Raw genomic sequence first — 25,702 nt, forward strand, 5'->3', positions numbered from 1 at the left:
TAGTTCTCCTGCGAACATGACATTTTTTTTCCCGTTCTGTTTTGGTTTCTTGAGAGCAAATGACATTCTCCAAATCCTTTTCTGGATCATTGTCTAGCAAAGTTCAGACGGGCCTGGACGTGGACTGGGTTGAGAAGGGGGACACATCTGGCACTTTGATTTGTCAGTGTCGAGTGTTTCTGATCGTACCCTTTGTTAATTTGCGCCCAGCTCTCTGGAGGCCATTCACTCCGTGCACAGTGTGGTTGTGGGATTTTAGCGCACGATTCTTGTAATCATTTTGACCCCAAAGGGTGAGCACTCTCGTGGCCCTTGTGAAGAAAAGCGGCTCAGAAAATAGAGGGATGAGATTGTGCATGGATCCGTAGATTGAGGGAAATTAACAGTGGTTTTGTACGTCTTCTATTTTACAATAATTGCTCACACATTGCATTTTTTTGTCCACACCAAGATGCTGGCCTATTGCAGATTCAGTCTTTCCATCCCGGTGCAGGTCTACAGTTTTGTTTCCGGAGTCTTTTTGACAGCTCTTTGGTCTTGGCCACAGTGGACTTTGGCGAGTGACTGAGGTCGTGGACAGATGGCTTTTATAATGATGAGTTCAAACTGGTTCCGTTAAAACGGGTGACGAGTGGTGGGCAGAGGAGCCTTTTAAAGACCTGGTTTACAGGTCTGTGGCAGCCGCTGTACGGAACCACCTCATTACTAAAGCCCGGAGGTGGTAGTGTCATGGCATGATCATGTATGGCGACCAAAGGAATTGCCCTGATGATGTTACTGCTATTAAAAGCCGCAGGATGAATTCTGAAATCTTTTATGCAATATTAATACGTACTAAGCTAATATTACACTCAGCTAATTGCTTCAGTACTCAATGCGTGGTAATTTGCGGTGCAGATGGACTGTAACCTGAGGCAAACTGTGAAAGCAATCAGTTTTTCTTTTCATGCCAGGGTCATGTCAATCACCCGACCTGAATCCCATTAAGGGTGCATTTCATTTGCTCAAAACAAAAGCGAAGGGAAAATCCCCCGAGAACGAGGAGGAACTGAGGACAATTGGGGCCTGGCAAACTATCAGCAGGGGGTGAAATCCAGCATCTGTTGATGTCGGTGTTCTCGACTTCGGGGGTGTATCAGCCTGACTGGGGTCAGATGTGGTCCAATGGTTAAGATGATCACCTGATCCCAAATGGACCATCCACCACCGTCTCCCCTAGTCACGGCTGTGGTATCCCTTGGCACTCCAAACTGTTCCCTGGACACCCGAGCTGGCCCTGCTCCAGGGTGCTCCACCAACAATTGTGTGTGCTCACTCTTGGGTAAAATACAGAGAACAAATTCCCCGTTCTTGACAAAGATGATTCTTCTCTCTCAAAGGATTTGAAACCAAGGACAGTTGGATTTCAGTTTGGGTTTTTTTGCCCCCCCAATAATTTTGGTTACTTAAAAAGTGAAAGGAATATATACAAACTTAATTGCTACCTTTAAAGGGTATTGGAAAGTGGATCAGTACACAGGGGCCCTGTAAGGGGGCAAAAAGTGCAAACAGATCTCCAGTCTCATAAATTACAGAAAACTTTTTTGTCGCACCTGTACTGCTTAAAAGCAGATGTGGACTGTTTTCCAGAGAATCACATGGCACATAAAGACAGCCAGTCGGTGATACTTGCAGTCATACCATCAAAGTGTTCAGTTCTTACTCGATAACGGTTTAAATGTGTGAATGTCTGTGATTGGCGCCCAGTCAAGGATGCGGTCTGCCTTTGGCCAGAAATGAGGTTGGTTAGGCTCTAGACCCTGGACGGGATAAGCGTGGTTATTTTAAAAATAAAAAAGATATAGAATTGAAAAACATTAATCAAATAGAACCATCCTAGTCATCCGAAACCTGGTTTTACCATCGTGATGTTTGTTTTTTCATCTCCTAACTGAGTCCATCCATTTTCTAAAGTTTCCATTTTTGAGTGACTGGTCACTGGTACCTATCCTGTCTGACTGGGTGAGAAGCAAGGTGAACCAGTGACCAATCACGAGTCACCCCCTGAGCAGATATCGACAAACTAATCATTTACGCTCAGGTGGACAACTAAAGGACAATTGAGAGTTTTCAATTAACTGAACTTTTTTTGTGTGTGTGAGGAAGACTGAATACCCCGAACCTCAGAACATGTAAACTCTGCAAAGGAAGCCCTGATCCAACATTCAAACCCAAAACCTCAGAACTGAGAGGATGAAGTTACTGTGTTGCCCTACTCAAGGATAAACTAAACTAAAGTTCTACGGTTCAGGTCTGATAATAAGTGCAGGAAGCACCATTTCAAAAACTGAACCAAGCTTCATGGAAAGGAGAGAATACTTGCACGTCCACTCTTCGATCATTTCTCTCAACAAAAAGAATGGAATGGAATTGAGGTCCCAGGTGTTGTACGTAGTTTTTCATTGGAATTGACTCCTGTGCAGGCTGGGTGGGTTCAGTTCCCGCTCAGTGAATGTGTGACTGGTTGTCTACCTTTGTACTCTGTAAATGACTAACGACCAGTTCAGGTTGTAGTCTACTTTTCGTCCAAGGTGTACTGGGATCAATAAGAGCTCCCCACGGCTCTGACCTGAATAGATGGTGGTGGAAAATGGATGTGCCCCCCCCCCCCAAATAAATCTACTTACCAAAACCGAGCCAACTTACATCTTGTTGGTACTCATTGTTCTCATTGGGGTCATGGGTGAGCTGGAGCCTATCCTGGCTGATTGGATGCGTGGTAGCGTACCCACTAGACTGCAGGAAGAGCCAGAGTACCCAAAGAATAAACGCGCACGTCAGAATCAGCTTTATTGGCCAAGTATGTAAACAACACGCGAGGAGTTTGTCTCCGGTAGTTGGAGACACCCTAGTACGACAGTGGACTGCTAATCACAGGAAATTTCATTTTTGAGCAAAGGATGCTGAGTCTTTGAGCATTTAGAGTACTTAGAACGCCCATTAGAGCGACAGTTCAGTGCAACGACCTTTGTGCCAAGGGTGTCAAGACTTCAAGGGGTATATGCAGTTGAAACTGACTGGTCGTGCGACAGTCTATCGTGTATAATACTCAATGGCTGAGCGGGATGTGCCAGTAAGTCAGTTTCTTTCGGCTTGTCCCGTTAGGGGTCGCCACAGCGTAACATCTCAGATGAACACTCACATTTGCTTGGCACAGTTTTTACAGGCCCTTCCTAACGCGAACCCTCTTGGGGAGTAGAGGCCCCAGTGACAATGAACTTGAAACAGACAATATGAAAATCTGTTGGAATACCTGCTAGTTTTGGTTTGCGGAGTTCGGTAGCGCCTACCTGAAGGAACGAGCTCGAAGAGCTGTTGGTGTGAACAAACCGAGGACGTCTCCCCCAAAAAGGTGTTGAATTGTGCGATAATATGAATGGCATTTTTGGGACCCTTTATAGGGTTGACAGCGGTGCCAAAAATCTCCAGCTTTCTTAGAATCTTCACTACATCTAACATTCATATTTTCTCTTTGAGGTGTTGGAAGGCGGTCCTTTTGGGGTCCTTCCGCGTGTTCGTCCAACTCCAGGTTCGGTCAATAACTGGACTCCAGAGGCGTGAAATGTGACAAACACTTTGAAGTTTAATGAACAGAGCGCTCTGTGACGCAGACAAAGGCTGTGGTCCGACACAGAGTGTGTGTGTGTGTGGAAGCAGAACAAAGATTATAGAGGTAATGTTGGAAAGCTGCCGTTGGCGGACAAATCTCAAAACAGGGTCTAACTGATGTGACTAGACACCCAAGGCCGCCTCTGTTGTGACTGGACACTCAAGGCATGTCCCTGGGGGAAAAACAACTCCGTTTTGGCTCGTCACACAAGGCTGAAGACTGCTGAAAAACTCCCATTTAGTGCAGTTCTTGGAACCGGCTATTCGCAGGTTACTGTCCTAACCCATTTAGTGCAGTTCTTGGAACCGGGTATTCGCAGGTTACTGTCCTAACATAACCTTTCAGGAGGGTACCAGGAGCCCAGAGTACCTGCAGAAAGCTCACATAAGCATAGGGAGAACCGAAGTCAAGGTCGGAACCGAGAGACTTGGACCTATGAAGTGGATCTGCTTCCAATTTCCACCGTGCCGCCACTGCAACTGTGCCCAGCGGATAAAATGACTGCTTTTGGGGAGCGCAAACACTAGAGAACCAGTTCAGTGAGACTCCTTGGGTTCTGCACAGTGCGGTATTTGGCAGTCTGAAGGCTGCTTAGTGGAACCACGTGACCGAGGTTTCCAGGGGCAGAGGCGTTTTCCTCTGCAGGCGGGTCTAGTGCGCATGCTCCGGCGTGGGCTCCCAGTCTTTCGACCCCGCAGCTGGACGTCGAGCTTCTTCCTCTTCTTCCCCCCACACCGCCCCTGGCACATTTTCCACATTTGTTCGAGGTTGAGCCGCGTTACCGAGAGCTCACGCGCAGCGCCCCGGCCAGATGTCTCCAGGTTCCACGCAGCTAAATTAGCCTTTTGTGTCCCACCTCAAAGGCTTCGGACAACGCGCTTTTTTTGGAGGGACGAGGTGAGCGTTTCAACGATGCGAGAAGGAGGAGGAGGAGTAAAAAAAAAAAAAAGCTACCGAGAGGAGAGCAGACCGCGGTAGCTCGCTCGTTCGTATCCGTTGTTTGTGTGGCCTCTCACGGGAGCGTGGCCGGCCACCTCCCCTCGCATATTTCACTATTTGACCGTCCGAGCAAGTGTCTCGAGTGTAGCATGCACCTAGTCGACGTTTCATCAAAAAAACGTGTATATTTTTTTCAACCTCGCCTCAACACAACCGTGTGTTTAGAGTAGCATTGCCTGCTAGCATAGTTAGCGAAGTGGTCATTTTTAGCATTAGCTTAGCGTTCGCTTTTATTTGTATTTTGCCCTTTAAAGCAAAATTCGCCTTGGCAGTTTTGTTTGTCGCTATACGTAAGTGTGTTTTGTTTGTTGTTTCTCCAAAGCACGTGTTGTTATGCATACAATTGGTCAACCAAAGTACACTTAAAAATAATATATTTTTTTACTATTTAAACGCAAGGCTCCAAATTGCATCTATCGGAGAAAAACATAAAGTTCAAGGGGATTAGATGGTGACAGCACACGGCATTGCTTTCACTACATTTGCACAATTCTTCACATAGCTTTGGCAAAATGAGTATAACAAAGGTGTAATAACTTTTTTTCCCCCAGTTGGTGCACTTTCCACTATGACTGAAATATTAATTTTAAAAACAGTTTTGCTACCTCATCGAAGTATTGCATATGCACAGCATATTTATTTTTCAATCAGAATTATCATAGTTTATTGTTGAAGTTACTGTTATAAGGTGTTTCTCAACAGAAGGATGATTGCAATGACTCATTTCATTAATTTGAAATTTTGCTGCAGATTTTGGCAAAAAAAATGTAAAAAGTTGGAATAATTAAGCTACATAAAAATGACGTGGCGCGTCGAATGTACCCCCTAGCCTCGGGTTTGACGTTCGCGGTCTGTAACATTTGTTGTTGTTTTCACACCAGAACCTCCATTTTCCGGTTTTGTAATGCCGAGAGGCGACCCGGTTCAACGGGGGTGTGATTAATAAAGGAAATGTCCTGATTAAAAAAAAAAAAAAAACTTTTAAAACGGATCGTAATGCTCAAGGATGTGGTCAAGGATGATGCGTCAACTGGGGCACTTAAGTCAGTGTCATCACGACTGATAACAGAATCCGCATTCATACAAGAGTTCTGTTCGGATACAACTCGAGCCTGAGCACTCGACACTGAAGACTCCCAAATTTGAGTCGATGTTGAGCCTTAAAACTAAACATCCTTTTTGCGATTTCATCTGAGCTCTTCCATTTTTACTTTGTGCTTTCAACTTTGCTGATGTCACGACTGCAAACCAACTGGCCCAACCTCAAACGACTTAAAGTGTCCGAATGGCCTGAATTCTTTGAGTCGTTTTTTTTTTTTTTGCTGTACAAAAATCACCTGGGTTCATTTCTAATAATATCTACCTGTTATGGAGCAATCTCTGAATAATTGCTGTAATTTCATCGCCAAAATAGATATGCAACAACGTCTTGGTGGTGATGTCAGTGATAGAACTCGATCAAATTTGCTTCATAGCTTGGTGTGGACAAAGGAATGTGATATCATGCGCAAGTCCGGTGTGGCGGAGAAATATGTTAGAATACTTCAGGACATGTATGAGGGCAGCAGAACAGCGGTGAGATGTGCCGTAGGTGTGTCAGAAAAATTTAAGGTGGAGGTGGGACTGCATCAGGGATCCGCTCTGAGCCCCTTCCTGTTTGCAGATGATATTATGATCTGCAGTGGAAGCAGGGAGCAGGTGGAGGAACAATTAGAAAGATGGAGGTATGCACTGGAAAGGAGAGGAATGAAGATTAGTCGTAGTAAAATGGATTATATGTGCATGAATGTGAGGGGCGGAGGGGGAAGAGTGAAGTTCGAGGGTGGACGACTTCAAATACTCGGGGTCAACAATCCAGAGCAGTGGTGAGTGTGGTATGGAAGTGAAGAAACTGGTCCAAGCAGGTTGGAACAGCTGACGGAAGGTGTCTGGTGTGGTATGTGACAGAAAAGTCTCTGCTAGGATGAAGGGCAGAGTTTATAAAACAGTGGCGAGGCCAGTCATGACGTACGGCGTCTGAAGAAACAACAGGAAACAGAACTGGAAGTGGCAGAAATTAACATGTTAAAGGTCAAGTGTCATGTAATGGATGGTTTTTAGTACGTTATTAATGAAAAAAACGGCAGCCGGTATAGACCCATCTGTTTTTTTTCCACCACAAAACATGATTTTGACGTATACGGCTTTTTGTAACTCCCGCCATGAATTTTTCGAGAGGAAGCAGGAAGTGACTTACGGGGCAGGAGCGGACTCGTTTGTTTCCGTTAGTTTTACCAGCTGGAAGCTAGCTCGTTGTTCCTTCATGTTAGCCAAAATGCCGGCTTGTTGCATTGCTGGATATTGCTCGAACACTTGGGAGGATGGATTTACTCTTCATTAGTTTGCAAGAGACCCGGTTCCTCGTGAAAAATGGATTTCACGGGTGCAAAGGACGAGAGCTTTGTGGGTTACAAATAAGAGGTAGGTGTGAATACAGTTACTAAAAAAAATAATTGTATGGGGTGGACCACGTAATCGGTCTCTCAGAACGTAACAAAAGATCCACGTACGTATGACGGGCGTGCCAAATGTGTCGATGTGCATGTCGGATGGCTTCCGCGTCAAGCTCGCCGGCGAAGGCTGCTACGTCGGCTCGCCAGCGAAAGGTGCCGCGTTGGGGTCGCGGACGGCAGCGGCTATGAACGACGCCGCCCGCAATGGGGCACTCAGCCGCGTGCGACGCCAACGCCGTAAAGCGGCCCGGCTCGGCGGCGAAAATGAGCCGGTGGCCGACCTCGTCGGTCAGGGTGGCTCGTCGCGGCACCGGGCCACGATGCCTCATCTCCGCTGCGAAGTGGATCGGACGAGGAGGCGGTTTGGCCATGATCGCATATCAACTCGTTTGTGTGATCTTCTCTTCTTCGAAAAGAGCTTCTGTGTCAGAAGGGGCGCGTTTGTCTCCCAACGTCGGGTTCACGGCTTGTTTTCAATGGCAAATGTCCGCGGTGACGTCACGGACAGTAGATGCGGGCAATATGGCGACCACTCGGATGTCGAATGACACTTCCGCAACTTTGCTCATGGATGACGCGCTCTCCGTTTATATTTATTTTTTCGTACAGACATTGAAGCGAATAGTGTTATATGTATTTTTCATGCCAATATCTATTTTAGAATTTTTATAGGGATGACACTTGACCTTTAAAGTTCTCGCTCACAGTGAGCAGGTTGGAGAGGATTAGAAATTAGCTCATTTAGAGGGACAGCTAAAATTGGATATTTTGGAGAGAGGAGACTTCGGTGGTTTGGACATGTTCAGAGGCGAGAGAGTGAGTATATCGGTGGAAGGGTGCTGAGGATGGAGCTGCCTGGCAAAAGAGCGAGCGAGAGAGGAAGACCGAAGAAAAGGTTGATGGATGTTGTGAGGGAGGACACAAAGACTGTGGGTGTTAGTGAGGAAGATACACGAGATAGCTTAGATGGAAAAAGATGACACGCTGCGGCGACCCCTAATTGGGACGAGGCGAAAGAAGAAGAAGCTATTTACTCAAATTTTAATATGTAGTTGCATTCTGGTTTAATCCACCTACCTCCAAAATGACGAGCAAGGGGGAAAAATGTTTTTTTGATGAATTTCCAAATACAGGTTTGAAGTCTGCTTCATACCTTATTTTGCTCTTCTGTGGCTCACTCGCATCAACACAGCAGTACACCAAAAATGATCTTCAATTGCTAATTTACAGCAATTTGCTCGAGGGTGTAATTATGGTGTCAGTGATGAAAACGGTATGAACACGGCACATGCCAGGTGTCTATCACAAGATTTGCTCACACCAAGCTATCATATGCGATATTACCAAAAGTATTTGCTCATCCATCCAAATAAAGGGACTCTGGTATATAAAATCAAGCATGTTGAGTGTTTTTGCAAACCTTTGTTAAAGGTCACCTCTCAGGAGCTCAGTGAATGGACCTTTCCGATGGTGATCTTAAGCTCCGCCCCCTTAGCCATGTCCCACAAGCTTCGAAAATGATGATTGAACAGAACATGTTTGAAGTCAATTCTCCATCGCCCATTCCAGATAATATTGCGGTATGTTATTTTTTTGTGCCAAATGCGTCAGACTTGTCCAAGAGGGTTCTACAGAGAGGTCTCAACTATTTCACGCAAGGAAATGTACACGCGATTGAGATTTTGGACGGAGCAGGACGTAATGTCAGAGTTACAGCCAAATGTTGGCGATTGATGCAAAAAAGTTTGACACCTCACAAAGTTTATATTGAAATCCAACGGGATAAAATAGTGGAATAGTACTCCGCATGTAAAGCAGGGTGAGTACTTTTTAATTGAAAAGATTACGAGTAATATCATTGTAGTCTTTGTGAGTGGGTGTATTCATTTGACTTGGCTCGTAATGGAACCCAGTGCTCTGTCTTAAAAGTCTGATGTGACAAATCGGCAGCTTGACATTTCTCTTGCATGACGCGGCGCATTTACGTCTCACTAACCCGACTCTTCGGCATAAAACATGACGCACTTCATTCAGCAGGTCAGTGGCATGCTAACAAAGTGAAAGTTGTTCTCCTGCACTGATAATAATTCAATCAAACTCCGAGAAGATACTTCTCCCTCACTTACCTTCAAACAAAGAGCCTTGTGTTTGTTGATGTTGTCCACATTTAGTGGACAATATCGTGCGCTCTTCCGCGAGCCTTAATCCATCGTTGACACTTTGTCAACTTGTGTTTTAGGCTTTGGAAAATGAATCAACCGACCCCTTGTAATTTAGCAGGATATCTTTCATCAGAATTGCACGTTCCCCAAGCGCATCTGAGGACCATTTTCTTCGTAACGTTAACTTTTCCAAGGGCATGCTACTGATAACCAGTATTGCTTGTGGGACGACATGGCGGGAGGGGTGTGTCAAGCCAGGCGTTAAGACAATGCGGCTATCTGATTGGCTATTATTGTACGAGTGATTGACAGGTCGGAAAGGTCCATTCCAGTGTGGAACTGTATTCGGATGCCACTTCCACAACAAGTCCAATCGTGAAATTTCTTCGTGTGGAGATTTTCCACAGTCAACTGTCAGATGTATTATTAGAACGCAGACCCGCTTGGGAAAGTAAAGAAGTCAGACAGGTAGCGGTAGCCCACGTAAACCGATGGTGCGGGGGTTCACCAGACGCTGAGGTGCATTGTGCAAAAATAGGTAGCAGACTTTCTCCCAAGTCAGTCGCTACAGACCTCCAAACTTCAAGTGGCCGTAATACGAGCGCAATAACTGCGTCGAGAGCTTCGTGTAATGGGGTTCCATGTTCGGGCAGCTGCATCCAAGCATTCATCAAGTGCAATCCACAGTGTTGGCAGTCGTGGTGCAAAGCGTGCTGCCATCGCTGGATATTAGAGCAGTGGCGTTTTCTGGACTGACAAATCACGCTTCGCCATCTGGCAATCTGCGAGATGAGCCTGGACTTGGCAGTTGCTGGGAGAATGGTACTTGAGCGACGGCTTTGTGCCAAGTGTAAAGTGTGGTGGAGGAGCAACTACGGTGTGGGATTGGTTTTCAGGAGCTGGGTGTAGCCCTGAATCACACTGCAAGACAAATTGGGCGTTCCACAATGTCAGCACTGCCATGAATCTTAGAGGCAACACTACTTGACGTATTCCGATACCACCGGAACCCGTTGTTTACAATCAGTAGGCTTTATATACTGTCGGAGAGGTGGAAAAACAGAAATCGTGTTGCCAGTCAATGCTACTGGATATATGTGTTACTATTGTCACATCAATTGGTCGTGAAGTGTATTGTTTGGGTGAGGTGGGGAGGGGAGGGGTCTTTGGGAGTAGAGACAACAACACGGGGATTGCTTGAGGTATGCTCACGCAATTTTAATGCGGTAAAGCTCACAAGCAGGCCATAAAACGTAGCTTAGCAAGCTAGTGCTAGCACTAACAGTTTAAGCAAAACAAACTGGCGTTCTGTCGAATCAGAGTGTTGACAACGGCAAGCGTAGGAACAAATGTGCCAGTCGTAATGCGCAATCCTCCTCCTAGGAGCACTGTAGTTGTGATTTATATGTGGAAGATATAGTTCAAAAAAATGCTCATGTTCCATTTTGCCGTTATATATGCCAAATCCTTGGTCGTGGATTGTGTCACGCTCCAAATGTTTTGCGGTTCCTGACAAAATGTTGGGCCCAGTCTGGGCACTCACCCGTGATAGCAAATGGGGCCAATGTCGGGGATGAAAACCTGTAGTCTGATCTAAGACTTAGTCACCGTGAAAGGTAGCTCTGAATGCAAAAGAGATTTTGGACAATTCTGTTCGAATAATGGAACAGTGTGGCACTGGCCCCTTCCTATTCTAACATGATGCTAAAAATGGTCTAACCCCGGTCATTAAGGTTTGCCGCGGTCGTGACGCCACCACTGTACAAAAAGTCTTTGACAAGCCCCTTATCCTCACAACTTTACAAAAGCAAATGGCAGTTGTTATTTCTTCCTCCCAAGGACAAAATCTATGGAAGTAAATGTGTGCCACCAGGATTTGAATTTGAAATCCCACAGAAAACAGGATTTGAATTTGAAATGTAAAGTGATCACGTTTTCAATAGTTGTATTTCAAAGTTAACGATTCAACTGGCTACAATCCGCTGTCTGAAATTCACCGTCTGTGTCACCAGGGCAGGGTTACTTTAGGTCAAAACCAAACAGCCAGCCAATCCAGTTACGCTTTCTTAGTATCTGACGTCACATGACTAAAAGCGTAACTGCTATTGGCTGGGTGTTCGGTTCTCACCTGCCTGGTGGCACAGACGGTGAATTTTAGACAGCGAATTGTAGTCGGTTGAATTGTTAACATTGAAAAGTTACACTGAAATACCACTATTGAAAATGTGATCACGTTACATTTCAAATTCAAATCCTGTTTTTTGTGGCATTTGAAATTAAAATTCTGGTGGCACATATTCACTTTCATAAAAATCTGTAGGGTTAACCCTACCGTAACCCTAACCTCCTCATATGTGAGGTACATATACCTATAATGAAAATTACAGGCCTCTCATCTATTTAAGTCGGAGAATGTCCACAATTGGTGGCTGACTCCTTTTTTTTACCCTACTGTATCAAACCAATGGAAAACGCCAAAATAATGCATTTTTCTTGTCATCCCGAAAAGTCAAAATTTCATTTGTTGCTAGTTGTAACCTGAGGGCCTCTTGTAAAATTGTCTGTCTGGTAATTACTGATAATTAGCAATGAAAATTTATTTATATACCACATTTCATACACCAAGTACCGTAATTTCCGGCCTAACGCTAACGCTAGCACGGCGCTAACGCTAGCGTGTTTCTGCTGTTACTGCCATGTCTCAGTGATTTAGTTTTTTGTTTTGTTTTTTACCGGCTCTGTTAGTGTTGTTGCGCTAACAGGGCCAGTAAAAAAAAAAAAAAAAAAAAAACATACTGGTAAAAGTCACTACCTCGGCACATATATTCCGCTGGTCTCACTCTTACTTTTTCTTCTCGAGTGCCCCCTTGCGGCCGTTAGTAAAAATGCACAAAGTAGCCGCATCACCGCATTAGCCGCAGCGTTGAAAGCGTGTGGAAAAAAGTCGCGATATATAGGCCGTAAATTAGGGTAACTTCATGTGCTTTAGATCAGACATGTCCAAAGTCCGGCCCCCGGGCCAATTGCGGCCCGTGGACAAATTTTTACCGGCCCGCGGCCTCTATCATGAAATCAATAATATGCGGCCCGCCAGCACTGTTGACCACAGTATAAAATACATGTGTACAAAAAGCTATTTTTCATATTTTTCATTTCACCAGAAGATGGCAGTAGCCCTGTGGCCTCACTCTGGCCGCCGTGACCCTTGACCTTGCGTGATCGTTTCAGCCCAGCCCATTTCTAACATGGCGTCAGTAAACAAAAAAAGGAAAGTTGACCGCAAGGGCCGCCGCTTCCAGGACAAGTGGAAATTTGAGTATTTTTTCACTGAAATACGAAACAACTGTGTCTGCCTAATTTGCCAAGAGACTGTGGCTGTTTTCAAGGAATTCAACATCAAGAGGCACTACCAGACGAAACATGCTAGCTACGACAAGCTAACTGGGAACAAACGCCAACCAATATTTGCCTGGCTCGTAATACTGTGGTACGGAGAATTGAAGACGTTTCATTAGATATTAAGAGACAGTTAGAGGCAAAAGGAACTGAGTTTGACTTTTTCTCGTTAGCGTGCGATGAAAGCACGGATGCGTCCGACACCGCTCAGTTACTGATCTTTTTAAGAGGAGTGGACAATGACATGAACGTGAGTGAAGAGCTTCTGGACCTCCAGAGTCTGAAGGGCCAAACAAGAGGAACGGATTTATTTGTTTCTGTTTGTTCCACCGTAGATGACATGAAACTACAGTGGAATAAAGTCACCGGGATTATTACGGACGGCGCACCTGCCATGGCTGGCGAGCGGAGTGGATTATCAAGCCTTGTCTGTAACAAAGTCAGCGAAGAAGGAGGCAGCGCTATTAAACTCCACTGTATTATTCGTCAAGAAGTTCTCTGTGCCAAATATATGAAATATGATAATGTTATGAAACCGGTGATAAAGACTATTAATTATATGTGCCACCGCCAGTTTCAACAGTTTCTTCTCGACATCCAGGCTGAATACGGAGATGTTTTGTATCACACCGACGTAAGGTGGCTCAGTCGGGGGTCTGCGCTGCAGCGCTTCTTCTCTCTCAGGGAGGAAATTGGACAATTCTTGACTAAAAAGGGACAACCCATGCCACAATTAAATGATCCCGTTTGGCTGGCTGATTTGGGATTTTTAGTTGACATAACGCGACATCTGAATGCGCTGAACACAAGCCTTCAAGGGCAAAATGCAGTGGTAAGCCAACTGTATTCACACATCACAGCCTTTCGGACCAAGCTGCTACTTTTCCAAAGACACCTGTCACAGGCGCAGCCCAATACCGCACATTTCCCGTCGCTGCAGGAAATTGTGACCAGTTTCCCACAGATCAGTATCAGTGCGCAAATGACAAAGTATGCAGCAGACATCTCATCTCTGGTTGAGGAGTTTCAGCAGCGCTTTCGGGACTTTGCAGCTATTGAAAAGGAGATCACGCTTTTTTCCTCTCCTTTCTCCGTGGACCCTGATGACGCTCCAGACCACCTGCAACTGGAGCTCATTGAGCTGCAGTGTGACGCCGAGCATCGCAGTCGGCACCAAAAGCTCCCTCTTGTCAACTTCTACCGCCAGGTTCCAAGCAATTCGGACATTTGCTAAGAAAATGCTGAGCTTGTTTGGCTCCACATACATGTGCGAGAAGACATTCTCCGTTATGAACATTAACAAGAGCCGCATGAGGACGAGACTGAGTGACTCTCACCTGCGTGACGTCTTGCGCATCAAAACCACTGCTCTTGAGCCAGACATGGACTACATACTGCAGGCAAGATCCCAGTATCACCCTTCACATTAGTGCAGGCAAGACCTTTGTTAAGTCCTCTGAGTTGAATAAATTCTTAAATCTCAGTTAATTCATTTTTTTGTGATGGTCAAAATCACAGTTTGAATATGCAGTGATCATTGTTTTGTTTTCAGCACTTTTCCTACAGTGAGCATATAATAGTGAATAATATGTAATGTTTCACATGAACTTAGATATCCTTTATAGTTTTCTTAATTTTTTGTGGTTTGTGATTTCGGTAAAAACCTAAATGTAAAAAAACATGTAAAAGTAAAAGTATGCCATTTGTAATTAAATAAAAAAAAATCCCAAAAAGTTAATTTGTATTTAATGTTAATGGTTCAAAGAATGTCAGGCTAAATAGTCGGCCCCCCACACATTTTCACCTTACCAAATCTGGCCCTCTTTGCAAAAAGTTTGGACACCCCTGCTTTAGATGATTAAAAGGATTTGAATACAAAGAGAGAAAAAATTAAAAACAGAAAAAAACAGAAATGACAGCAAAATATGTATGGGGGGGAAAAAAATAATAATTTTTTTGTGCAAACATAGTATAAATTACTGCGAGAGCGTCTACAATGTTTGTGATGTATCACGGGTGAGCCGTTTACAAATGACTTCCGGGTGAATTAGCACCGGTCGGAGTCTGTGAGGGGCACCTGAGGTAAACCTGTGGGGGAGAGCAAACCAACTGTAAAGTGTTCAGTGGGGAGAATTTAATGTGACCTGGGAATGACTGACATCCAGGTGGGAAAAAAAAAAAAAACAAAATTCGAGGGGTCTTCAGTTTATAATAGTTCCCTTCCTTGAGCCCAACTAGAATTTGTACGAAAAGGAGGTTATCTCTTACCAACCAACGCTAACACAGCGGTAAAGCCATCATCTGAGTACATATTTGTATGAAAACTATTAGCTCATGAACACAATTAAATAAAAATTGTAAATGAAAAAAATATATAAATAATTGTACTGTTCTCATTGACATGGAATCTGTCATATTAGTCAAATAAATTGGAATTGACATTTTATAAAAAATGGGGAAATTGCATATGAAATTAATATGACGAGAAAGAGGGATGTGCTTTTTCACAGCATTGTCTTTGCATGTTTTCAGGAATCCTCTTGAGAGTTGTATAATGCAGTCACTCACATTTTGAAAAATGTACAGGTGTGGTCAGTCATGCCCGCAGATATAAAGTTACGGGTGTGGTCCACCAGTCATGCTGAGTTGTTATACCCGTGTATGTCGTTGTTACCCAATACATAATCATAATTTATTGACATTGCACAGACAGAGACAGACATTTTTAATAGACATTCAATTTCAAAACAAAATATTCATATAATCAAATCATTTTATTTCATCATGACGTATTATTATGTTATAATCTCGCGTAATTTATGGCGCTATCTATTGTCAATCCATTGATGAAAGCTAGCAGTAGATTGTATCTTCGTAAAGCATGTCGAGGGGAAAAGTTTTCAAATTGAAGATAATGTGGTACCGCGGGAGAAAATGACTGTTCGTATTTATATCAAGTCCAAGTAAATCACAATGTCATACTTAATATAGTTAGATACTGAAACATTACCTGTGTAATGTTTTCAATGTAACTCAGGGGTGCCCAGATTTTTTTTTTTTTCCCCCAAGATCTACTTTTCAACCAGCCAGCCCCTCGCGATCAACCAGCGGGGCGGTTGACTTTCGACGTAAATGCACTCGAAGTACGTGAAGCAACTCGGAACACGCGCTTTTGGCATCACTTCCGAACATGCTCGGCACGGTTAACGTGCACTTCCTGTTTCTGGGTGAATACTGATTGTTTAGGGTCAGGCTTGTTTTGTTACCAACCTTTATGAAAGAAACGCGTAAATGAACGTCAAGACTACACAAAATAAGCGACGTCTTTCAATATCTATTTTTTCTACTTGTAACAAATTTTACGCGCGTGATTGACTGTGCAGATTTGATCGCGCCCGTCAAATGTGAGTGACTGATAATGTAATTATAAATGTTTGATTTCCAGGGTCGTTAAGATGCTTCACTGTACTTTGGGATCACGCCATTGCTCGAATGTAATCATTTAAGTCTTGACAGAATTGGACCATATTTAAAGGTTTACTAAGAACGTGAATGTTGTGCGCAATATTCGATGACGTGCCTCTGTGTGTTTTGTCTAGGAAACAGAGAAGTCCACGATGCTTGGACTCCAGGGAAATCTGCCCCCGTCCTCCAAAATGTACCGTTGCGTGGCATGTTCGGCAACCTTCAGCGGGCTGGCGGCCTTGCTCGTACACCAGGCCACGCATGCCAACATGCTCCCCAAGGTCATTGCCCCTCCTCCGACGCAGCCCGAGATGAGCGCGGAGGGCGCTTTGGCGGCAAACCTTAAGTCGACGAATCCGTCGGCGTCATCTGACGGCGCGTCGTCTTTTTACATCTGTGATTGCGGAGAGGAATTTCACGACTTCTGTCTCATGCTTGAGCATAAGCAATCGCATGATTCTCAGTTAAAGTCGCTCCAATTGACAGATGGTAAAGTCCTCCCAAGCGCCGTATTGTCTACTGACGATTCTCCAAATCCGAGTGTAAAGTTAAAGCCGAGTGTAGCAAAGGCAGATTCGGTCCAGAGTTGCGGCTCCACGTCGGGTTCTCCACCTTTTGCACGAGAGGTTGAAGCCCGTGAAAGACTGAAAGATAGCAATGTTGTTTCATCAGCTCCTCTTGAGCAATCGTCCCCCTCTACTTCAGATTCCTCACCTGTTAAAAAAGAGCTTGAAGCCATTGATAGACCAAAAGATAGCGAAGTTGTTCCATCAACTCCTCTTGAGCAATCTAGAACCCCCCAAGAAACTGATGAACAACATGACCAGACATCTGCAACTACTGAGCCAACGCCGGAGACCGAAAGGGATTCACAGTCTGTTCACAGCAGTGACAACGAGGAACGACTGACGAGAAATAACAAATTAATGAAAATACTAGCATCGGCCTACATGAAGCACACCCCTGTCCCTCCGTCACCCATAGACGGTAGTAATTACATGATCACGCCCAAACAAGAAGCTGTCCCAGTTGATATAACGCCAGGTAAAGAATTTGGAGAGTCGCCAGTCAACGATCTCTCTGTAGCAAAGTTGAGGCGACTGCTCGCGAAGAGCAGCGTCAAGACAAAAGCTCCCACCATCAGCCGAATTATCGACTCCAGCAGGAAGAAGATAGTTTCCCTGACCAAAGTGCTGTCACCCGTCGTGGTTCTCGAAACCCGTCAGAAACTCAGAGATCCCAGTAATAGCGCCCTCTTTGGCCGATATCAATGCGGCCGCTGTCGTCGGACCTTTCCGAGCTCCGACAGACTGACCGAGCATCACTTCTTGCACAAGAAGGAGCGAATTAAATGTTGCCGTCGCTGCAAACAACTCATCATCGGCAAGCTGCCCTTCACCGACAATCACGTCTGCATTCCGTCGATGAAAAAGCCCGAGCATCTGCCGAGTGCGTTGCCGCTAGTCCAAAAAAAGATCCCATTCCATAGCTTTAACAATACAAAAAAATCTTTCTACTGTCCCGTATGCAAGCACAACTATGCTCGCAGGTACAACCTGAAGAAGCATAAGTGTCATGGCCCCAAGGCGTCCCCCCCTCAGACCAATCCTTCCGCTGACAGATTGCTGGTATTAAGATCAAGTAATAAAGCGAGCGCATACAGGGATGGTCAAGGTGAGCATGAAACGGGCGCCGTTTCTGTCTCCACTGAAGCCCCTCGTGTCAAAGTCGAGGTCACGTCCACCACTCCTGAGCAGTCTGAAATGTCAGACATTTCCTGGTGTGGCTTCGCCAAAAGCTTCCCACCGTTTTTGTCCAAGTCTTCCATGACGGACACGCATCAACACGGCCCCGGCCCCGGCGGTGCGATGGAGAACAATTGCTCGGACGCAGCGTCGGTGCATAACGAGAGCAGCAACGAAGGCCAGTGGACAATGCCCTTGGACGATGACACGGAGCTCGTCGGTTCCCAGAATGCTGCTAACGACTCTGAGATGGACCTGGAGTCAAACCTGAGCTATTTTGTCAGAGATGGTGTAAAACGTTACCCTTGTCCCAGGTGTCAGAAAACATACAGCCGACCGTCTACTCTGGCCCGCCATCTGCGGCTCTGCGGATTCCGGCCTCGGGGGCTGGCACAGTTCTCGCACGGCGCGGGTTACGGCGGCGTTTCCCAAAACAGCGGCGCCAAACCCACCTTTGCTTGCTTTGTCTGCGGGAGAAACTTCAACCGCAAAGACAACATGATGGTTCACAGGCGAAGGTGCCAGATGCAGATGCAGAGGACAGAGTCGAAAGAGCCGTTGCAGCACAATTTGCCGGGAGGTGCAAAAGCAATTCCAGATAATGACGCAAACAACTGGGACGTCATGTCACTGCCATCTGTGCTACCCAGGAGAGTGACGTGCGAGTGTGGGGTTGGATTTACATCTCCCAGACTCCTCCTGGAGCATCTCCAAAAGCACGCGCAAGAATCCTACACATGTCCAACGTGCGGAGAGACCGTTAACTCTTGGGCCGACTACGAGGTCCACCTGCAGATTCACATGCATCCTCATCACCAGCTGCTGAAGGGACTCCAGACACAGCGATCGCAACCCCTGGTGCTAAGGATCCAGCATCAGCCGCAGCACCACCAGCAGCCACCTCCTCCACCGGTGCATAAGCCTTTGCAGCAGGAACCGGTCCCCGAGCGCTCAAACGTTGACAAAAAGCAGCGCGTTATATGCACGCGATGCGGCAATACCTTTGCCACCAGGTGCTCCCTTCGACGGCACTTATCCTGGGACCGGTGCAAAGGCGGACGCCCTCAAAACACTCCCAAGTCGTACCGCTGTTCCCGCTGCAGCTCCGAGTTCCCCAACATGGTCAGTCTTCTGTTTCACCAGAGGAGCGGCGCCTGCAAGCCTACCATCAAGCCCGTGCGCTGTCCCGTTTGTCTCCGTTGGTTCGGCACCGTGGACGGTTTGCAGAAGCACCTGCTGACCCACAAGCAGTCGGAATCCCACCGCTGCGACATCTGTCAGTGTTCATACCCGAGTCTGAAATCACTGAGAACCCATCGCAGAAGGGTGCATAACGTCATGGTGGCGGAACTTTTGGCTTAATAGCGTTTTATTTTTAGCGTTTTTGTTAACTGTGACGCGATGCCGCAGTTTGATCTTGTACCTGCTTTGCGGTAACGCGGGAGGGGAAAGAAACACTAGTTTTATAGCAGGTTGCTGCTGCGTAATTAACTGTAGTTTTGTCAAGTTCAGTCCTGTTTTTCAAAGGATGTACAGAGTTGCACTTGAAATTTTATCCAATAGTTGTACTGTAGCTTGTTCTGGTGTTGCGAAATATACGACTTCCATCATCATGGTTTTGTATTTGTTTCCCCTTTTAATTCTTCCAAACGGTTGGCTCTGTAGTGTATGCTCGTGCAATTGTTCGACGGCCATCCTGCAAGAGGATAACCAATAAACGGATCATCTGTGGGGAACTCTTTGGGTTTCATTTTGTGAATATTTCAAGTTCTCACTAATAAGTAGCGATGAAAATCTAAATTAGGATTTTAGGACGGTTAAAGAAGTGCTTCCCGTACAAATAATTTACTGTACTGCTGCGTTAGCTTAGCACAGTGGTTTTGCTTTTCTGTGTGAATGGTGCTATGCTAATAAATTTGCCCAAACTCAGTGATACCAGAACAACCGTGCGTTTAGTCTTTTGTATAAATGTATGCGACCGGCCTCGGAATTAAATGCCGTCGTAAACTTGTATGCCTTTTAAAAGCTGCTTTTTTTTTTTTTTTTTTTTTTTTTTTAAATCGGGGGAATGAAATAAAATGTATCAACAGAGGCGGCACGGTGACACCGCTGGTAAAGCCTTGGCCTCACGGTTTGGAGTTTGCATGTTGTCCCCGTGCCTGCGTGGGTTTCCATCCAGGCCCTCCGGTTTCCTCCCACATCCCAAAAACATGAGACATTAATTCGATACTCTAAATTGTCCCTCGGTCTGATTGCGAGTGTCGTCGTTTGTCTCGATGTGCCCTGCGATTGGCTGGCAACCAGTTCAGGCTGTACCCCGCCTCCTGCCCGTTGACAGCTCGGATCGGCTCCAGCACTCCCCGCGACCCCCGTGAGGATAAGCGGCAGAGAAAAGAGATGGATGTGTCAGCACATTTTTGGAGTAAGGCCAGTCGTCAAATCTTTTTGGAGTTGAATCTCACTTGCCATCAGAAATATCTGAAAAAAACAAACATGCATGTGCCCTGCGACTGACTGGCGACCACTTCAGGGACTAGTCTGCCTTTTGCCAGGATAGGCTCTAGCACGCCTGTGACCCTGGTGAGGATAAGTGGCTTGGAAAGGTGGATATCCGCAACATGTATAGAATTACACTCTTCAGTAATCGTAGACGGGAGTTTTATACTTGAAAAGATTTTAAACAAAGTGTGAAATTAATTCAAGCAGATACAACTATGAGAATAACTTACCAAAATTAAAAATATGTAACCATAACTAGCTTCAAAGCTAGCATTAACGTCATAAAACTAGTGAACGTGTGCTATTTGTACTTATAAAATTATAAGATGAGATTTCAGGCTGAAAATGTTTGATGCAAAGTGAAATACAGACGCTGGTAAGAATACATCTAATACGCATATTTTGCTTTGATTTATAATATTTGCAGCGGCACGGTTGAAGACTGGTTAGAGTGCCCGCCTCCCAGTTCTGAAGATCAGCGTTCAAATCCCGGGCTTACCTGCGTGTATTTCCACGTTCTCCGTGTGCATTTTCTCCGGGCACTCCGGTTTCGTCCCAAATCCCTAAAATATGCATGGGACAGTAGTTTAAATGTTATCCTGTAATTTTACTGCTTGCACAAGCTTTTAACTAATCAAAAACAAACTTTTAACACCCATCCATCAGTTTTATTAGCCGCTCATCCTCACGTGCGATTTACACAGAGATAGCTGGGATAGCCTCCAGCGCCCCGCGACCCTTGTGTGAGGATAAGCGGCTCAGAAAATAGATGGATGGATCGAATATTCGGCATTTGCGGCGTATTACTGTACAACAATGGTAGTTCTGGTTTTTCGTCGCCAGATGCCAGTATAAACCCGTCAACACCGGATGTGCATTTAGTAAAGGGCGCCATCCGCAGAAGAAGACTGGAAACTCCTCTTTTTTTTTTTTTTTTTTTTAATAGTGTGGTTGGATGCTGCTCACTTTATGCCTGAACGACAATATTACAATTTCCCCACGAAAATTACGTCGGCTCTCCACCGGCTTGTTTGTGGCGAGGATAAACGTCGAGTTCTCCTTCGCCGCCACTTTTGACATCGCGGCCGAGGTAAGCTGACGGAGGAAAACAGCGAGCCGGCTAAGGCTACGTTTAGCATGTTAGCATTAGCAGGCTCAGGTTGCATCAAAATAACGTCTGCCACTGACAAAAATGTTACAGCCGAACTCGTTTATTCAAAGAAAATCGATTAATGGAATGCGTTTTGCAACCCCCGTGGCTAGTAGTTGAAAGATTTTGCCTTTCCTGAAAGATTGCTTTTGTTGGAATACCTATTCTGCGCGTTTTAAACAAAAGTGTTAATCGTGCGCCTGTTGAAAGCCTGACCTGACGACTCAAAGAAAACCTCGTATTGTGAAAATATTCTCCGATCTGAATTTTAATTTGAAAGTACATCCTCCCATTCTCAGGCTGATGATGGAGCGACTCAAGGAACCACAGGAGAGCAGAGACGTGAGCACCGGAGGGATTTGCTTCAGCTGCGAACAGATATTTTCCAGCCAAAAATTTCTGGAGGAACACGCGTGCCCCTTCACCAGCCACATCTGCTCGTGCGGGACCGAGTTTGCCGTGTACGAAGACATGATCTGCCACAACTTCACCCACGAGCCGGGACAACAGGTGCTGCACCACGAAACGATAAAGAAGCGTCGATTCGAGAAGCACATCGAAGAAGAGGAGAAGCTGAAACGCTTCAAGTCGGGCGAAGTCATCTGGAAAGCGATCGGCGGGCCCGCGTCGGGGAAGTCGTCGCCGTCCGCGTCGGTTTGCCCGACGAAGATTTCAAAGCCGACCTCTCGCGTGCCGACCGTTTACCCCTCCGTGTGGTCGTCCATTATGCCTCGCAAAGACGGGGTCGACGTTAAGAGCATGTTCTCCGGCGTGGGGGCGCCGACGGTGGACCTCTGGATAATCTACCAGCCCGTGGTGGTGGTGCAAACCATCCGCAAGTGGAACCAGTGGAAGCCGTACACTTGCGGTAAATGCGGAGAGGGTTTCGTCACCAAGCGAATGCTCGTTTCGCACGTCACCACGCACATCGCGGATAAAATATGCGGCTGCGTTGGTTGCGGGCTGCTGCTCTCCAGCAGGAAGTTAGTGCCTCGCTTTCACGCCTGCAACTCCCCCACCACCACGGCCAAACTCAAACTCATCACGGCCAGGCCGCTGAATTACAAGAGTCCGTTTCCGGATGTAGACTCGACTCAGAGGCCGCGCCAGTGTTCCGGCGCGGGGAACAAAAACAGTCAGGTGGTCCAAGTCACCTCCGCCCTGCAGCTGAAAAATCTAAATGTCCGAAACTCCGGCAGAGCCCCCCAGGGAGCTCGCGCCGTGCCTTCCCAGCAGGTTAAACGTCAGAATTCCATGCTAGCCGCTCCCCAGAAAAGCAGCTGGAAGCATTCGCCCTCACCCACCACCGCGAGCTTGAATCTGGGCCAGCCCGCGGAGACGCCCCCCGGGATGGACGACTTCACGTGCCGGGTGTGCCACGTCCCCTTCGAAAGCGTCCAGCAGCTGCAGAGGCACAAGTGCCCCAAAGCCGACGAGTTCATGGCCAAGCACGGGCGCATCGGCAAGGTGATCAAGCCCAGGCGGGACGCCGTGGCGCCCAAGGCCGGCGGCGCCCGGGTCAACGGCGAGAGAAGCTGCGCGTTCCCGGCGGACGCCAAGAAGCAGCAAGTCGCTTCCGACAAAGGGCGACGCCCCGAAAACGCGGCAACGGGAGACGACGCCGAGGACGATTGTTACATCGTGGAACCGGGACCAGAAAAACCATCCGAAATGATCTACCAGGTCACCTCGTCGGTCCCCATCAAAACTTGACCGGTTTGCACGTCGGAACGTTGTCCGCTTATCTTCATTCCAAAGGAGCAAAATCTTTCCCCCGACACCTCGACTTTTAAAACAACAGTTACGCGTGTATGTTCTTTTAGATTCGATAGAACCGAATATGCATTTGAATCTGACCCGATCCCCCGTTTTTATCCGGACAGAACGTCGGACTTCTCGAGTTTTCCGGTGAATTTGCTCGTTGGTGCGTAGTTACAGAAGTCCACCGAGGTAGGTTAGAGATGGAAAATATGGCACTGTATTATACTTGTCCTTTTTCTAAATATGGTTTAGCGTGATCAGAATGTGTTAGGATTCAAGGATTCACTTCTATGACTGTTTGACTCATTTAAAGTGAACCTTATGTATTAAACTATATTTTCAAATTCTCACTTGTTTCAATTTTTCCACATTAAATTGTCTTCGATGTCCATCTTATGGTCCATATGCTCATAATTTTGTTCAGTTTGCTGAGAGTGAAACAACAATCTGCCGCAAGTGACTGAGTGGGCGGTACGGTGGAACAGCGGTAAAAGGTTGGCCTCGCAGTTCTGAGGCCCAGGGTTCAATCCCGGGCTCCGCACGTGTGGAGTTTGCGTGTTCTGCCCCGTGTCTTTGTGCCCTGCGATTGGCCGGGAACCAGTTGAGGGTGTACCCTGGCCGCTGACAGCTGGGATAGGCTCCAGCACTCCCCGCGACCGTAGTGAGGATAAGGAGCAAAGAAAATGGATGGATGGATAAACTAAATATATACAGAAAGCTGGGCCAGCGGTTAGCTTGTCGGCGCACTATATAGAATTTGCAAACTCATCTGTGTCATTTTTATCCCGGTGTATAATGTGAAATACATTAAAAAAAAATATTCAACACAGCCGGATGGCCATTTCCAAATCACTGGTGTCAAACTTGAGGCCCGAGGGCCAAATCCGGCCTGCCGCACGATATGATGTGGCCCGCAGGGGCGAATCATGTAGGTCAACTTCCATGATTTTTGTCTAAATGTGTACCAAAATCTCCAAATTGTCCTATCCTAAATAATGACGAGAGTTACCAAATTTCAACTTCTTCTTTTCCTTCCGGCTTGTCCCGAATTACCCGTAATTTCTGATTCCAAAACTAGTTCCTAAATGTCATCTGCAAATTGAATGATGGGTCAATTGAAGTTATTGATGTTTTCACAGTCATAATGGCCCTCTTGAAAGAAACCATAACTTTAATGTGGCCTGGGATAAAAATGAGGTTTGGCACCCCCGCTCTGAATCACAGGTGTCAAACTCAAGGCCCGGGGACCAGATCCGGCGCCCGCCACATGATTTTATCTGCCCCGCGAAGGCAAATCACGTGTATCAACTTCTGTGATTTTTGTTAAAATTTGCAACAAAATTTCATTCTGTCATAGCATAAATGATGATGTTGATATATTGCAAACAGTTTTGTGTGACCAAACATCAACAATAGTTGAAAAAACCCATTACCCCTCATTTCTGATTCCAGAACGAGTTGTAAATTTCATGTGTGAATATGACGGGTTCATGAAAGATTTTCATAGTTTCAGTCATAATGGCCATAACTACAATGTGGTAAAAATTAGTTTGACACCCCGGCTCAAAATTGCCTCTCGGTGTGATTGTGCAACCTTTGTCTGTCTCTATGTGCCCTGAGATTGGCTGGCAACCACTTCTGGGTGTTCCCCCTGCCCGAAGATGCTGGGACAGGCTCCGGCGCTGTCGTAACCCTTGTGAGGATAAGTGGCTAAGAAAATGAATAAATGGAAGTAACCTAGCGGTCCTAGCAACAACTGCAAAGCTGTTTGAGTGTCATAATTGATATCTCCCCCCCCCCCCTTTAAGTCGTGCTAGTAGAACAGAAATGGTCGTAGCGAGTAGTGTGAAACATTACTAGTAGGCTACATTTGTGCGCTAGTGTCTTAAATTGTCTTAACTAGTGAAGCCAAATAGCTTACTAGTACCTGGACCTACAATTGTTGATCGAATAAAAGCCCAAACGACTTCCCATGTTTTGGTTATTTTTTCATTTCATCTTGATTTATGAATATGGCGGCACAGCGACGCAGCCGGTAAAGCATTGGCCTCACAGTTCTGAGGTCCCGGGTTCAATTCCAGACCCGCCTGTGTGGCGTTTGCAAGTTCTCCCCGTGCCTACGTGGGTTTTCTCCCCGTGCTCCGGTTTCCTCCCACATCCCAAAAACACGCAACATTAATTGGACACTCGAAATTGCCCCTAGGTGCGATTGTGAGTGCGGCTGTTTGTCTCTATGTGCCCTGCGATTGGCTGGCGACCAGTTCAGGCTGTTACCCCGCCTCCTGCCCGTTGACAGCTGGGCTCGGCTCCGGCACTCCCGGTGACCCTTGTGAGGATAAGCGGCAAAAGATAAGTGCTGGATGGAAATCATCTCTAGTCTTGGC

At 46.1% G+C, this 25,702-nt stretch overlaps 2 protein-coding genes across 3 annotated transcripts; both read left to right on the forward strand.

The window, feature by feature from the left end:
* Nucleotides 1–4,113: 4,113 nt before the first annotated feature.
* Nucleotides 4,114–19,524, forward strand: im:7147486 (zinc finger protein Xfin). 2 transcript variants are annotated; one of them, XM_061820534.1, is made up of 2 exons: nucleotides 4,114–4,546; nucleotides 16,298–19,524. In XM_061820534.1, the coding sequence occupies exons 1-2, from the start codon at nucleotides 4,310–4,312 to the stop codon at nucleotides 19,268–19,270; spliced, it is 3,210 nt and encodes a 1,069-aa protein (XP_061676518.1). In that variant the 5' UTR covers nucleotides 4,114–4,309; the 3' UTR covers nucleotides 19,271–19,524. The 2 variants fall into 2 exon arrangements, with proteins under 2 accessions (XP_061676518.1, XP_061676519.1); XM_061820535.1 differs by lacking the exon at nucleotides 4,114–4,546 and adding an exon at nucleotides 4,613–4,938.
* Nucleotides 19,525–21,319: 1,795 nt separating this feature from the next.
* LOC133500820 (zinc finger protein 58-like) lies at nucleotides 21,320–23,707 on the forward strand. The gene is made up of 2 exons (XM_061819980.1): nucleotides 21,320–21,497; nucleotides 21,857–23,707. Exon 2 carries the CDS (start codon nucleotides 21,861–21,863, stop codon nucleotides 23,268–23,270), a length of 1,410 nt encoding a protein of 469 aa, XP_061675964.1. The 5' UTR covers nucleotides 21,320–21,497; nucleotides 21,857–21,860; the 3' UTR covers nucleotides 23,271–23,707.
* The last annotated feature ends 1,995 nt before the right edge of the window (nucleotides 23,708–25,702 follow it).

This window comes from Syngnathoides biaculeatus, chromosome 5, assembly GCF_019802595.1.
Source record: "Syngnathoides biaculeatus isolate LvHL_M chromosome 5, ASM1980259v1, whole genome shotgun sequence".
NCBI classification, from domain to species: domain Eukaryota; kingdom Metazoa; phylum Chordata; class Actinopteri; order Syngnathiformes; family Syngnathidae; genus Syngnathoides; species Syngnathoides biaculeatus.